Source organism: Rhipicephalus sanguineus, chromosome 3 (assembly GCF_013339695.2).
Source record: "Rhipicephalus sanguineus isolate Rsan-2018 chromosome 3, BIME_Rsan_1.4, whole genome shotgun sequence".
Classification (NCBI taxonomy): domain Eukaryota; kingdom Metazoa; phylum Arthropoda; class Arachnida; order Ixodida; family Ixodidae; genus Rhipicephalus; species Rhipicephalus sanguineus.
Window position 1 is genome coordinate 181,749,110 of NC_051178.1, and position 13,901 is coordinate 181,763,010.

Genomic DNA, 13,901 nt, shown 5'->3' on the forward strand with positions numbered 1-13,901 from the left:
ACTCGTTCGCGAGTGCTGGCGTCGCTCATATGTCCGCCGTGTATATATATATATATATATATATATATATATATATATATATATATATATATATATATATATATATATATATATATATATATATATATATATATATATATATATATATATATACACAGCCATCAGCCCTCTTAGTAACCGTAAGGTCTGTATGCCTTCTCCATTGACATAAAGGATCTGTACTATACTCCTTACCCCGTGACCAACTGCTGACATGTATTAGTGACAGTATCAAAAGCTTTGGGTGGATTGACTTCAAGGATGCTTCAGGTGTGTCGGCAAGAGGCTTTTTAGAACTTTTATCATTTTATCTGAAGTCGACGTTCATCCTCTGGGACGATAAGCCTTTTATTCAAAAACAAGTGTGTATTCGCAATGCCCACGAACTATAGGTGGCGCGCCGTGCTTTTCAAGATGGCGCCAGGAGGAGGGTCAACCCGTTCGTTAGCATAGCCACTGTAGCATAGGAACAGATAGGACGTGCGAACCGTGCCACTTTCACCGGATGAAGTCACGAGCTGCACTGAAATGGATATGAGACTAAAATACTTTCCCAAACCATGGAAAGTGCTAAGTACTCGCCACCTAATTATTTGCTGCGAAGTGAAAGGTTATATTTCAGCTCCGTTATCGTGCATAACGATGCTTTGCGAAATCCTGTGCGTGCTACATACATGAACATGTATGAACTAGAATTGACGTATGAGCTGAACGGCACTCCGAGGTAGTACGTACCGAGCCTGCCTGACGGATTTGCCGCAGTAGTAGGCCGCCAGCGAGTAGCGCCATCGCTGCTGCGCGTGATGATGGCTTGCAAACATAAAAGTGTTCTGTGATAATACCCCGTCGTCATTGCTTGAGCAGTCGGAAACGCGGAGTTACGTCTTCAACGGAACACAAGCATTTAACATGCCATTCAGTAGCGCTCGTGTCACAGCCATGCTGAGACTCTAGCCGTGTGTACTTCACTCGCATGTTGCAGGTTCGATCAGCACGATCGAAACATGGATATCGAAAAGAACGCACACGTATGCTTTTCGCAACGTCGAAGAAGTTCGCCGTGAGGCGTGGATTGTGGCCGTGACTGCACGTTCCATCGCTCTAACCATTTCGCTTCGCTGGTCGAGCTCGAGCGTGTTGGCGGCATGCGGCGCTCCATAATATCCACAATAATTGTGACACATGCAATGCACAAGAGGAACAATGCTTTTATTTTGATCTCGCTCAAGGATATTATACATTAAATACAATCAAAGTGACTTACTAGCGTGAAAGAACATTAGCGCTCGAGGGGACGTGAAGTGCAACTCGCTCCTCGTGAGTTAGTAGCTGGTGGTTCATCGTCGCTGTCACTCTCGGTGCTTTCACAGTCTTCTACGTCCAGTGAAAAATCCTCGTCCTCAAGATGGTTTCTTTCAACATCACTGCTGAAAGCAATCTGAAGAATTTCCTCCGCCGAACGACTTCGACCACTCCGCGTCACCACGTTTACAATTACAGAGACGTCTGGGCGCGGAGAACGTTTTGCTCTCAGACCGGTCAACAAGCAAATCGCTTGCAGTGTGCTGCCACCTATCAACAAACGTACAAAAACAAGAGGCGCAGCGGTGGCTATGAAACCCAACACACTGGCGAAGGACGGCGTGGATGGAAAGCGTTCGCTCCATGAAAGGCGTCGAGCAGACGCGTCCTCGAATGATTGAAACGTCGCTCGCACGATTCGTAACAGCGCTTTGCTGACAAAGGATAGAGGCCCTATTTTCATGTATTGCCAACTTGAGATCGCTCAGTTATACATGAGGCTGAGCACATCGCGAGCCCGCGCGACCTCCCTTCCGCGTACAGTGTTATGGGACTCATGCACTACAAGAAACACTGACCAATTATATATGCAAGTAAAACAGCGTGAGCTTCAACTGAATATGTCAGACGATAACATTTAACATACCTACGTGGCTACAGAAAGCCTCGCGAAGCTGATAGTATGCGTACACTGTGGGCTAGCATTGAAAGCGCGAGTTGCCACGTATTTTCACGAAAACTTCGCGTCTCGCAAGAGCGAATCAGATTTCTCGTGTCGCGGAGGGCCCGGTTTATTCACTGATGCAGGGAACATGCAAAGTCGTAGTGTTCCTTTCTTGCCAACGCGTTAACACTGAGGCTAGCACAGCCGAACAAGGAAGCGACTGCATAGTGCCGCCATTTTGTCGTCTACTAACCCTCCTCGAGAGGACGCTCCTGAATTCCGCTCGGTGGCGCGACAGTCTATGGGCATTGCGAATTGGGTCTTGTATCGCTCCGCTTCTCAGTGACTTATTTTTAGCCCAGCTTGACAAAAAGCTACTTAGCTTGTCCTCTGACGTAGTGGCGAATCTTTAGGTATACGTCGACGATTACCTGATCATTTTTAAACGCGACCGAGTTCCCTCTGAACCTCCAATTGCTAACGTACTGAACTTGTTCCGACAGTGCCGAGACCCTTTGTCATTAACGCATGAACTGCCTACTCATGATGGAAAGCTCCGCTTCCTTGATATCAAGTTCACGTTCCTTGATAACCGGACCTGCTGGCAGTATGATCCAAGGGGAACAAGCAGTTCTTGCCGTTCAGCTCATCTCACACCAAACTCGTAAAAAGAAGCATCGTCAGACACTGCCTAGATAACGCTATCAGCTGATCTTGTGAACACTGTGTAAAGGACAGTCTCTGGAAGCAATCCTCCCGCCTCTCGGAAGCTGGCTATCCCGTGCACGTCCAGGTGTCAGTCGCCGAGGCCTTGATTAAGAAATACCGACACGCTAATCAAGGTCGTCGTTCCAACGCTGATGCCGCGCGAAACAAGATAGCTGTTGTGCCGTACATGCACAAAATCTCGCATAACATAAAACGGGTGGCGTCACGTGCTAATGTGCAGGTAGTTTTTTCCGCCCCGTTCAAGCTTAATTCTATTTGCAGACTGAGTAGTCCAGCACCGCAAAACGCCTCCGCTTGCAAGATAAGACATAGAGCTCAGTTCGTGGACTGTAGAGAGGCGGTGGTGTATCAGATTCCCCTCTCTTGCGAAAAGCAGTACGTCGGACAGACGGGGCGCTGTCTGAATGACGGGAGCACTCCAACCTTGTAAAGAAGGGTAACGATGGCTGGCTCGCGATGCATTGCAGAGCTTGTGGATGTGCCCCGGTTTTTGAGAGCACCAAGGCGTTATTGACTAACCGTGATGAACTAACGAGACTAATAGTAGAAGCCGCCGAAATCGCAAAGTTGGGTAGCGATTGTGTAACGCCGTCCCTGTCCCTGTCAGAAAAAGAATTGTATTTTTTGAACATGCATTAATTTTGTAGTTCGTGCGCATATCTTCTATAAAAGGCTATGATAAGAAATTTCACTTCTCTGAACGTCTCCCGTTAAAATCAGAATACTTCTCTACGCATGACATCTGGCTGTAGCGTTTGAGCATCACCGCTGTATATATTCGTGCTTCGGTTGAAATAAATAATTTTGTTGAAAGTTAGCGCACGTGTTGTGTCCTCCCTTCTCGTCCCTGTGTTATTTTGCGCTGCAAAAATTTTCCTTACTGAGATACTCTCCATTAACTCTTATCCCTAATTCTTCCCAATCTAGGGCCCTGAAAACCTCCGTTAAACACACGGTGAATAGCATTGGAGAGATCGTGTCTCCCTGCCGTACGCCCTTCTTTATTGGGATTCTGTCGCTTTCTTTATGGAGGACTATAGTGACTGGATGCGCTGTAGATTTCTTCTATTATGTTTGTATGGGCTACGTCGATGCCCTGATTCCGCAGTGCCTGCATGACTGCTGATGTCTCCACCGAATCAAATGCCTTCTCGTAATCTATGAAGGCTATGTATAGGGGTTGGTTGTATTCCGCGCATTTCTCTATCACCTGATTAATAGTATGAATATGGTGTAGTATTGTTGAGAAGCCTGTACGAAAACCTGCCTGATCCTTTGGTTGATTGAACTCTAATGACGTATTAATTCTGTTAGCAATTACTTCTGTAAATATCTTGTAGACGACGGACAGTAAGCTGATGGGCCTGTAATTTTTTCAGGTCCTCGACGTCCCCTTTCTTGTGGATCAAGATGATGTTGGCATTCTTCCAAGATTATGGTATCCTCCCCGCCGTTCTTCTTTCATCTCTCCTCAAAATACTATGCACGGCCGCACCAGGCTCCTTAATACGTTTGAGATGTCTTCACGTGATCGTGAGAATATCACGTGATATCCGTACAGCGTGACAGCCGACAAGGTGCCGTCACCATGCCGCCGTCGTCAAGCATTAGGGTATAGGTGTTGCGATGTACAGCTCCCGCCAATATTGCTGCCACCGTCTCGACATTAGCGTGCTGTTCACGGCTTTGTTAAGAGATGTGGGCCCCATTTCGAGAGGCCATTTCGCCTGTGAGTGCCCTGTATGCGATTCGCCGCGACTGCGTTCGCTAATAGTATAAAGATATTGTTCGTATGATATGTTCTTTCGAACAAATCTTTCGCGTAATAGGCATTTGTGAATACGACCCATATCTTTTCTACATATACCCTGCCCTCATAGGCGTGCGCACAGGAGGGGGGCCAGGGGGGGGGGGGGGGCGGCCGCCCCCCTTAATCACCTAAGACGGGGGGGGGGGCGCAAAATCTGCCCCGTACATTGACCCTTCCAGTCACCTAAGAGGGGGGAGGGCGCAAAATCTGCCCATACATTGACTTAGTAGGGTGGGGGGGGGGGCGCAGTGATGAACCTTTGCCCCCCCTGATGGGGAACCCTGCGCACGCCTATGCCTGCCCTGGAATGTAAGTGTAATGAACCAACGGGCAAATTGGGAAGAGGCGGGAGTGTATACGATATTTTGCAGCTGTTCTTCACGGTGAAATTCAACTAATATGCTTGAACTTCCAGTCGAAGTGTACATCGGCTTTATGTTCATCGGCTTTGGCTTGGGAGGTTCAAACATATCGATGAATGAACTAATCTGATCAATAGTATTTCCAATTGTCATTTGTGAAAGCGATCAATACGAAACGAAATGTAGACGATCGCTAAAATCGTCTGAAACAATAAGCTCTATAGTTCTTAAATTGTGTTGTCATACAGGTGAAGCACAATACAATGGTTGTACTGATGTACAATAACTTTATTAACCTTTAATGTTTATTCCAAATTAGATTTCTCGTCCCGGTTCATATCCTATCCAGGGTTAACGGCCTTCGATAGCATTAGCAGTGATCTCTCTCTCATTTGACGACGAGTGTTTATGGCTGTGTACAATTCGCACCGAGTCAGAAACGATCGAAAGTGATTGGATGACAGGGTATTCAAAAAATAAAGCTCTCAAAACGCCGAGGGTGACCAGATGTGTAATTATTTCCTTTATTTAGTTCTTGTCTCACGATGGTTAAAAATACAAAGCCCATTCATGGCCGATCCACGCTCCATGTACAATAAATTATATAATGATCTCAAAACAACTTATATATTATTGGCACGAGCAAGTGACTTGGTTTTGTCAAAGTTGACACTGATAAAGTGATGATACCGAAGGGAAGGATATATAACTGCACACAAGAGCGTACGTACGCGTATACACAAACACGAACGGTGTACAAAATATATTAATCTAAACAGCCTTGCACAAATAACAGATTGTTGGCATCGCAAAGAAAACATTCTTTTTGCTTTCAGGTTAAGCAGAATAATACCTAGTCTGTATTATGGCGTCTTCATAAAGCTCTAGTGACAGGAGCTCTCAAAGCAATTATACGAACAGTCTCATCAAGTGCCCTAGTACAGCTCAAATTGAAGAATACTATAAAGCTATAGCAACAACAATCACGTGTTCTCTCACGAAAACGAAATCTTGCTCGAAAACAAACATCGTGAAGGTGACAGACACTAAAATTCGCCCACGTTGCACGTAGCCTATAACAGTCCATTCTTAAAGGTGCATATGGTATAGGCCAGCAATAAAGCCAAGAAAGCAGACACGTCTTTTCGTTTTCTAGTTTATTTTTCGAATGCGCTTATATGACGCTAAACAGATGCATAAATAATCCTACATGACTTCGTGACCTATCACAGCTGTAGCTCAATAAAATTCGAAGTCAGCCATAATGCCCGTTCACTATATATCTTCTCCGATGAATACAAACCGCATGTCACAATTGTCCGCGCTAAAGTCGCGGGCACTCAATGTGGTGATGGTCAACTTGTGTGGCGACATCTGTATGCACGGCCAAGTAGATGCAACAGTCAGTTCGTCTTATGGGAGCTACAAGTTCATACAAAATGTCCCTACAACAAAGAAGGCAGTTTTCGAAGTCATGCGCCCACGCGTGAGCGCCGCGATCGATGACTTAAAAACGCACGCACTGGTCCATGATACAACTCGTCAACAGCGTAAGCTGTGTAAGATAGCTTGCACTCACGTCATGAAACGGGAACGTCGGAGCACCAACATGGTGGGACGCGAGCTTTGTGATGTCACGTTAGTGTTGTCAGTACAACGCATGCTGGTTATGTCGCTATTCATGAACAGAGGCCCAGTAACGTTCCAGTGACGTCGTTATCACACTGAAGCAGGTTAATCGCCGCGTGATTATAATGCCTTGACGTCATCTAAGCCGTCGTGTTGGAGCCATGTTGTTGCTCCATGACGTCACGTGCAAGCTATCACTAGTTAATATTGATGCTTGTTCTCAAAGGGATCGATGAAAATGTTCACAGCCTCTCTTTCATGCGCGTTTCGGAGAAGCAGTTACGCGCGCACCTCACGAGGGCTCGAGAGAAGAAGCGCCTACCTCAAGCCGGGCGTCGTGCGGTTTGGGCCTGGCCAGGGACGAATAGAGGCCGAACAGATGGGCGGCCGCCGACGGAACCGTGGACATGGACTGCGGATCGTCGAGCAGGGAGCCCGCTGCAGCCGCGGCGGCAGCTGCCGCAGCCATGGCCGCGTGTCCCGCGTAGCCCGGAGGCAGACCGGACTCGACCGACTTGAGGAACGGATTGAGCGCGAACAGCGACGACGACGTCGAAACGGGCGGCGTGGGGCCCAGGTGCTGCCGGCAGTTAGGGTCGGCCGCACCTCCGGCGTACGGCGAGCCGCAGCCGCACGGCATCAGGTACGACAGTCCAGCTGCCGAGTAAAGAGACGCTGCTGCAGCATGGGCTGCAGCGGCCGACGACGACGTCGGGCAGTACGGCGACGCGTACGAGGGCGGCAGGAACGCCTTGAACGCGGGAGACGCTGCAGGGTCCGACGTCGGAGTCGTAGACGCCGAGGATGCCGGGGGCGACGACGAAGAGGCGGTCACCAACAGCGAGGACGGAGAACTCAGCTTGCGTCCACCGGAGCCGATGACAACGTCATCGCACGATGACGGCCGGTTGTTGTTCTCTTCCGCGTGGCACGACCTCGGAGAGGCGGATCGCGCTTGCGACGGCGACGGAGACGGCGAAGGCTGCTGCTGTTGCTGGTGCAGCGAGGCGACTGCGGCCGGGTGCTGCGGAAACGGAATGGCGATCCGCGGATGCGGTGGGAAGAGAGACCGGGGCAGGCCCGCTGCCAGGCCGAGGTAGTCTCCTGGACCCGGGATGTAGGGCAGGGCGAAAGGAAACCTGTGGTGGTGCGCGTCCTTCTTCAGCATGCTCTTGGGCTTCCGGCGCGGCTTGTACTTATAGTCCGGGTGCTCCTTCATGTGCAGTGCCCTGAGTCGCTTGGCCTCCTCGATGAAGGGCCGCTTGTCAGACTCGGACAAGTGCTTCCACTCGGTGCCCAGCCGCTTGGAGATCTCCGAGTTGTGCATCTTGGGATTCTCCAGCGCGATCTTGCGTCTCTGGGCACGCGACCACACCATGAAGGCGTTCATAGGACGCTTGACGTGCGAGTCGGCGGACGACGAAGAGGACGACGACGAAGAAGGTGCCGACGTGAGCGGCGCCGGACGGAGCGGAGAGGGACCCCCTCCGCCGGAGGTCGGCGGTATAGATGACCGCGCACCCAGGTCGCCGATGTGACCGCGGTCCAAGAGGGACAACGGGATGCCATGCGGCGCACCGGAGTCCCTAGGCGTCGCAGGCGGCGGCAGGGCTCCGTACGGAAAGCGATAGTCGAATCCCGCGAACGGGAACGCGGCCGACACGACGGAGGCAGGATAGGACGCAATCTTGACGCCTTGCACGGGGGGCTCCCGCGATGCGGGATCCGCGCACACCACAGGAGCAAATTAGCCAACACACAACACGGCGTTGGCGGAGCAGGAGCGCCCCAGCCTCGTAGTCCTCGGTTCGAGGCCGCGGGCGTGCGCGATGCGGGGCGTGCCTCGACGAACGGCTCCGCTGCTATGTCAGGCGGCGGGGCCGTTGAACCACGGCTGAGTCACTGTCGTCGTCGTACCCGATGGACAACTGACGCAGAAGTTCATGCCAGAGTTGTGCTGAAACGTGCTGACGGGGGCAGTTGTAGGAATCCTCTCTGCGCACACGCGAAGCGCAGGCACGATCAGCGAGCCGCTGGCCTGAGGAGAACTGGTGAACGAGTCAAGAGCAAACTGGCACGCGACTGGCGTCGGCACTACGTCCACGGACCGGAGACAGCGGACGACGTGTGCGACTAGTCGACATCGCGGCGTCACTCCGAAGCGGCAGGGTGAGAAAGAAGAAAGGGTCGTGGGGAAGAGGAAGGCACCCCCTGCGACGCGCGCAGCGCTCGTGCCGCTTCTACCACAGCCACCGCCGACGACGCCGGCTGCTGCTGCAGCCACCGACGAAACAAGCCAGAGATCCCCGCGTGACGAGGAGCAATGAAAAGAGCGGGAGGAAAAAAATGAAGTACAAAAGCTGCGCGTCACCGACGGCGGCGAAAACAAACGCGGAATCCGGCGAGATTCGCGCCGCTCTCTCTCCCACCGCACGCACCGCGCGCGCAGATTGATTCTCTTGGAGCGTCGCTTTGTTATTGGCCTGTTCAACCGTCGGGAGCCGGTCGCCTCTGACGTCACAGGGTCGGTGGGGCCAATCATGTCGAGTGGCTCAAAGGGCGGGATTGAAGGCGCCGCCACACAATGCCATTGGGTTTTTCAGGAGAGGGAGCAAGTATAAGAAGGAGAACCGGCACGAAAGGAGGAGGAAAAAAAATGCGGCGGCCGCTCTGGCGCTCGCCGGCACGCGCCGGAGGAGCCGTAGCGGCTGGCGCTCGCTCGCAAACGATCGGCGCAAAGAGGCGTGCGACGTGCCACTTCGCTGCGCTGCCTCGCCGAAGGTGCTTCAAGTGAAACTGTTGCATCGAAAGTCTCGTTCGCCTTCTCTCCCTTGTAGACGCAACTCAGACAGCTGGTGCAGTGGAACATGTATCACGATTTGGTGACTGTTTTGTAGGTACGTACAAACTGCAATTAAAGGGGAATGTCTACAATTTACCCACCACCCTTTTGTTGGTGTCGTGATGCCCATAGGTTGCCCGGTTTCCCACGACACTCGGCTGGCGCATAACTTCTATGCCTTCTTCCAAAGACGCACTTGACAAACTACGTTGTCTACAAGGCTTCTTTCTACCAGCTGTAACTGAGCACCGGGAAATTTTTGTCAGACTCCCTTCCACTCCAATATTTCCTATTACAAACCACCCGAGAGACTTGCCTATTGCGAACGTCAGTCAAGCGATATGATGTGACCTTTCCCTCGGTGATACACCCAGGGTGAAAAATTATCTTGGAACATTTACACGGCGGTCACGTGCCTCCCTCGTGTCGAGTATATACAGCAGTTACTGTCCACGTCTCTTGTGCACTTTCAACAAGGCATGCTTCTATGTTGTTCTTTTGCTTTACGCCTACGCTACACATCACGCAGCCTTGTCTCACAGGCAAGGCTCCGAAAGAGCGCTTTAAATGCTGCATTAGGGAATTTGCGTCGCAGAGCAAGATAAAAACGACAGTGCATACCGTGAACGCGTGGTTTTCGTATTTGAGACAGATATGCAGACAAGAAGATGGGCATTGAGGTTCCACGGTTGCATAGAACGCCATATATGCACAGCGATGCACTTTCGACACGATTGACACAAGGTTAGGATCTCCACGGAAGAAGAGAAAGCTGTGAAAAGAAGGTGAGTACAATGAGTGTCTCACAAAGCGATGGAACCCTCAACCACGGGTCAAGAATGCCAGCTCGGCGTTGTCGATATTGTGCCGCCGATCGATACAGCGGCTTGAAGAGTCATATGCGAAAAAATTTGGTCAATTTATAAGCAAAATAATCGATGCATGTACAACACATGGTCTCCATTCACCCCGTATAAGAAGAGAGAGATGGAGGGCAATTATTCGACAGTCTAAGTATACATTTCGAAAGCCTTAACAGACGTGGCCGCTGCAAGTCGCATTGATGCCCGTCAGCCAGAGGCGGCGTTTCACCCGCCGCCACCAGATACAGTTATAGGAGCCTATGGCTACACAAAACATCCCATCATTCGGCCATGCATACACGTCCCACAATAGCCGACGCTGTTGTAACAAGCCACCCACCGCCTCTCTTCGCGACGGGGAACTTGCGTGTACTATTCACGCAATGTTAAATACCTCCCCTCTCTTCATTTTCTGGCTCGGCCGTTTGTTATTGTATGTACTTCTTTTTTTTTCGTTCTGCGCAAAGCCAAACAAAACCCACCCCGCGAGCCGTGAAAGTGCGAAGGCACCGCGCGTATTTCTTCCGCTATTTGATCACGGGAGAGGTGCGACGACGGGGTGAGGCCGTAATGCGTAGATCGTCAAGCAGCCACCCCTCCGGTGTTTGCACGCCCATGCGGTATCGACTCAACATGTCCTTGCGTATTTGCTCTCTGTTTCTTCTCTTTGTGTATTTGCGTGTTTCGCTCTTCTGAGTTCCTTTACAGTGGACTTCGCTTCAGTATACAATCGCCGATTTCGAGAAAGCAAGGAATGAAACTCGTAGTTCCCTCCATTTCATTCTCTTTGTCCCTCACGCATTTCTGAATTTGTGTATTTGTAATCTTTTATTTATTCTATGTTTGTGTGTGTGTATGTATGCGTACGTGTGTGTGTCCTCAACGCGAAGAACGACAGACCTTGACAATATCTCGGCGTAAGATTATTTCAAGGCAGACAGAATCAGAATCATTTTGTTTTTATTTCGACATCAGACTCCGAAAAATATAGATGTTGAGGGCCGTCAGCTGAAAGCCACAAAACGGCTTGGCGAGGCCCATGGTCCCTTGAACTTGACACCAACAGAAGGAAACATGAACACGGATCAGCAAGAATAGACTATTGTCCTTTTCCAAAAAAACAATACAAAAAAAAGAATCACATGTTACATAAAAAATACACCTGTTATCATATAACGTAATGCAATTCGACATAAGAAACGCATTTTAACGTACAATGTAACACTGTTTTAATAAAATGCAGCACATACTATGTAACCGTGGTGTAAGTAGTGAAACGTATGTTTTTATCATAATACGCACAAAAATGGAACTTATTAACTGATTTTTTTAAAAATGGTGAACAATCATAACGACAAGAAAATATAGTACGCGATAATAACACCCCACCCCTTCTTAAACGAAATGCTTGCAAGCTTCTTTCTCGTGAACAAGAAAATGCGCAAGCTAATGTGCATTGCTTAAATGGTATGGCAATAAGTGGCGTAACATCTGTTTACCATAGTTAGTTCGAGAGCGAGGAAGTTCCCATTCTTCAGGTAAAGCGACGCATGCGTAGTTTTTTTGTTTACTTTTAGACAAGAAAGGTTGCGTAAGAAGTTGTTCTTCCCGGCGACACCGGCGTGATAGCGTTTAGACAGCGTCTTTTCGTATAGCAATGGAAGCGGACACGCTGTTCAAACTTTAATTTTAGGCCGAGATGAAACGTTTTCATTTTCTTTTCTTTTTTTAAGAAGTTCATGTTATGTCTTGACTGTTACGCTAAGTTGTCTATTGTATGTACTGCGGGTTAATTGTGATCAGAAATTTGGACCCTATGTACGTTATCTTTATGGACCTATAGATGTACTCCAAGAGAGTATCCGTGCCTTATTTGTGTGCCAACACCTCCTTACATCATGTCAATAAAAAAAAAAGTTCGTGTCGATATGGATGCTATAGTATAAAGACGGAATATAAACTGGAAATCGAACTCGGGGCAGAAAGCGAGAGAGAGAGAGAGAGAATAAAAAGTAAAAGCGGAAAAAAGAAACGAGACGTCAGTGATGTCCAACCAATAAGTGTCTGGTTGGCTCTGGGGGTTGGCATTGGGCAGCCGTGCACTCGGGCAGGGTTGATACTCTTGTATACGTCGACGAGGAAGAAGAGCACTGTAAGGTTCGGGAAAAAACAGAGAGCTCGGGGAGGGCCGTTGGCGCCAGTTTGCCGGCACCGTGCCCCACGCAAACAGAGGGACGGCGTGGGGTTTACAGACATCTGTCACCAGGAGCAAGTTGGCACCGAGGGAAGGCAGTCGGTGGCCGGTTGCGGCGTGCCGGCGTCGTTTCTTGAAAGCACCCCCCCCCCCCCCCCTTTCCCCGAGTGCGTGCAGCCGCGAAAACAACTCGGGAGGTGACCTCATTTGGCCACTGTACGCCATCCCTTCGGTGGAGCGCTTTTCCCTCCGCGGGCGCGGCCGCATGGGTTCTAGGAACAGGCGCGCCAGAGTTGGCGGGACCACGTGGCCGCATTGAGGAAAGGGATGCTGAGAAGGAGGAAAAGAGGCCGACCGCGGAAAGTAGGTCAGTCTGAGCAAGGCGGTGTTACTGCGAGGCAGTACTCGGGTCTCCCGAGGTGTGGGCTATGTCCAACGTAGACGCTCTGACTTTGTAAATATGCTGTAAATATGTTGTTTTTGTAACCATCTGTATATAAACTGCTTTAATTCCCCATCATCTCCGAGCCTCTGCCTGCAAATCGCCACCACGACCGTCGCTGACGGGGCACCTCGGTGACGAATCTTCACAAGCCTGGTGGTCAGCCTCTGGCTGAAGCGCGATTATCGTATCGCGGGTAAAGGACCCAAAACTTTACTGGTGGCAGCGGTGGGATCTCTTCAAGCATCTCGCGACGGCGAAGAGATTCAACAGGCTGTGAAGGGGAGGCAACGCTTCGGCAGCGGGTGAAGATTCCGTGTCGAGCACTCGGCGCGGGCGGAGAGAAAGCAGCGGCATCAGCAAAGCAGTGCAGCACGAGGACCAGGGTCCTAAGGACGCCAGGAGACAGCTGCTGTGGGAGTCGGCTGGACCGCTTCTTCAAATCATCCACCGGGCACCGGCGGATCGAAGCGGAGGGCTACAGCAAAACCAGCGCGGAGAGGAGGACAGGAGCTACGCAGCGGTCGTCTCGACGGGTGAGTGCTCTTCTTCTTCCGCCTGGGCCTGTGCACTGTGTTCGGATTAGGCTAGGTAGGGGTGTAAATGGAAACACGGTTCGCCTATCTAAATCCAGATAAACGTACGACCAGCGGTATGGGCGACGCTAGCGACAACGAGGAGGTCGGAAACGAGGCCACCGGTCTGGAGGAGCCAGAGAGCCATTCAGAAGTAGAAGTGCTCAAAATGAAAATCAGACTGAGGGAGTTAGAACTGCAAATTGCAAGAGAGCAACGTGGCTCCGCGCCGACTCCGCGCGGTAACGGAGGGCAGGAGAACCACGGTGAAATGCGACACTTTTCAAAGTTGATTAGCAGTGTGCTGCCAAAGTTCCCGACGGAGGCGGAGGTCCCAGTATGGTTTGAGGCTGCCGAGAGCGCGCTGGAGGGGTACGAAGTGCCAAAGGCTTGGTGGGGCCAGATTATTTTTCCACTGGTCGCGGAGAAAATACCATTCTTGTCGACGCG

The 13,901-nt window shown here is 50.5% G+C and overlaps 1 protein-coding gene across 1 annotated transcript; it reads right to left on the bottom strand.

Moving 5' to 3' along the window:
- Positions 1-5,256: 5,256 nt before the first annotated feature.
- Positions 5,257-8,864, bottom strand: LOC119387782 (transcription factor SOX-21). The gene has a single exon (XM_037655294.2). It carries the CDS (start codon positions 7,923-7,925, stop codon positions 6,828-6,830), a length of 1,098 nt encoding a protein of 365 aa, XP_037511222.1. The 5' UTR covers positions 7,926-8,864; the 3' UTR covers positions 5,257-6,827.
- Between the last annotated feature and the right edge of the window lie 5,037 nt (positions 8,865-13,901).

Coding starts and splice junctions, on each gene's coding strand:
- LOC119387782 (XM_037655294.2), bottom strand. CDS start 7,925: ATGAACGCCTTCATGGTGTGGTCGCGTGCCCAGAGACGCAAGATCGCG.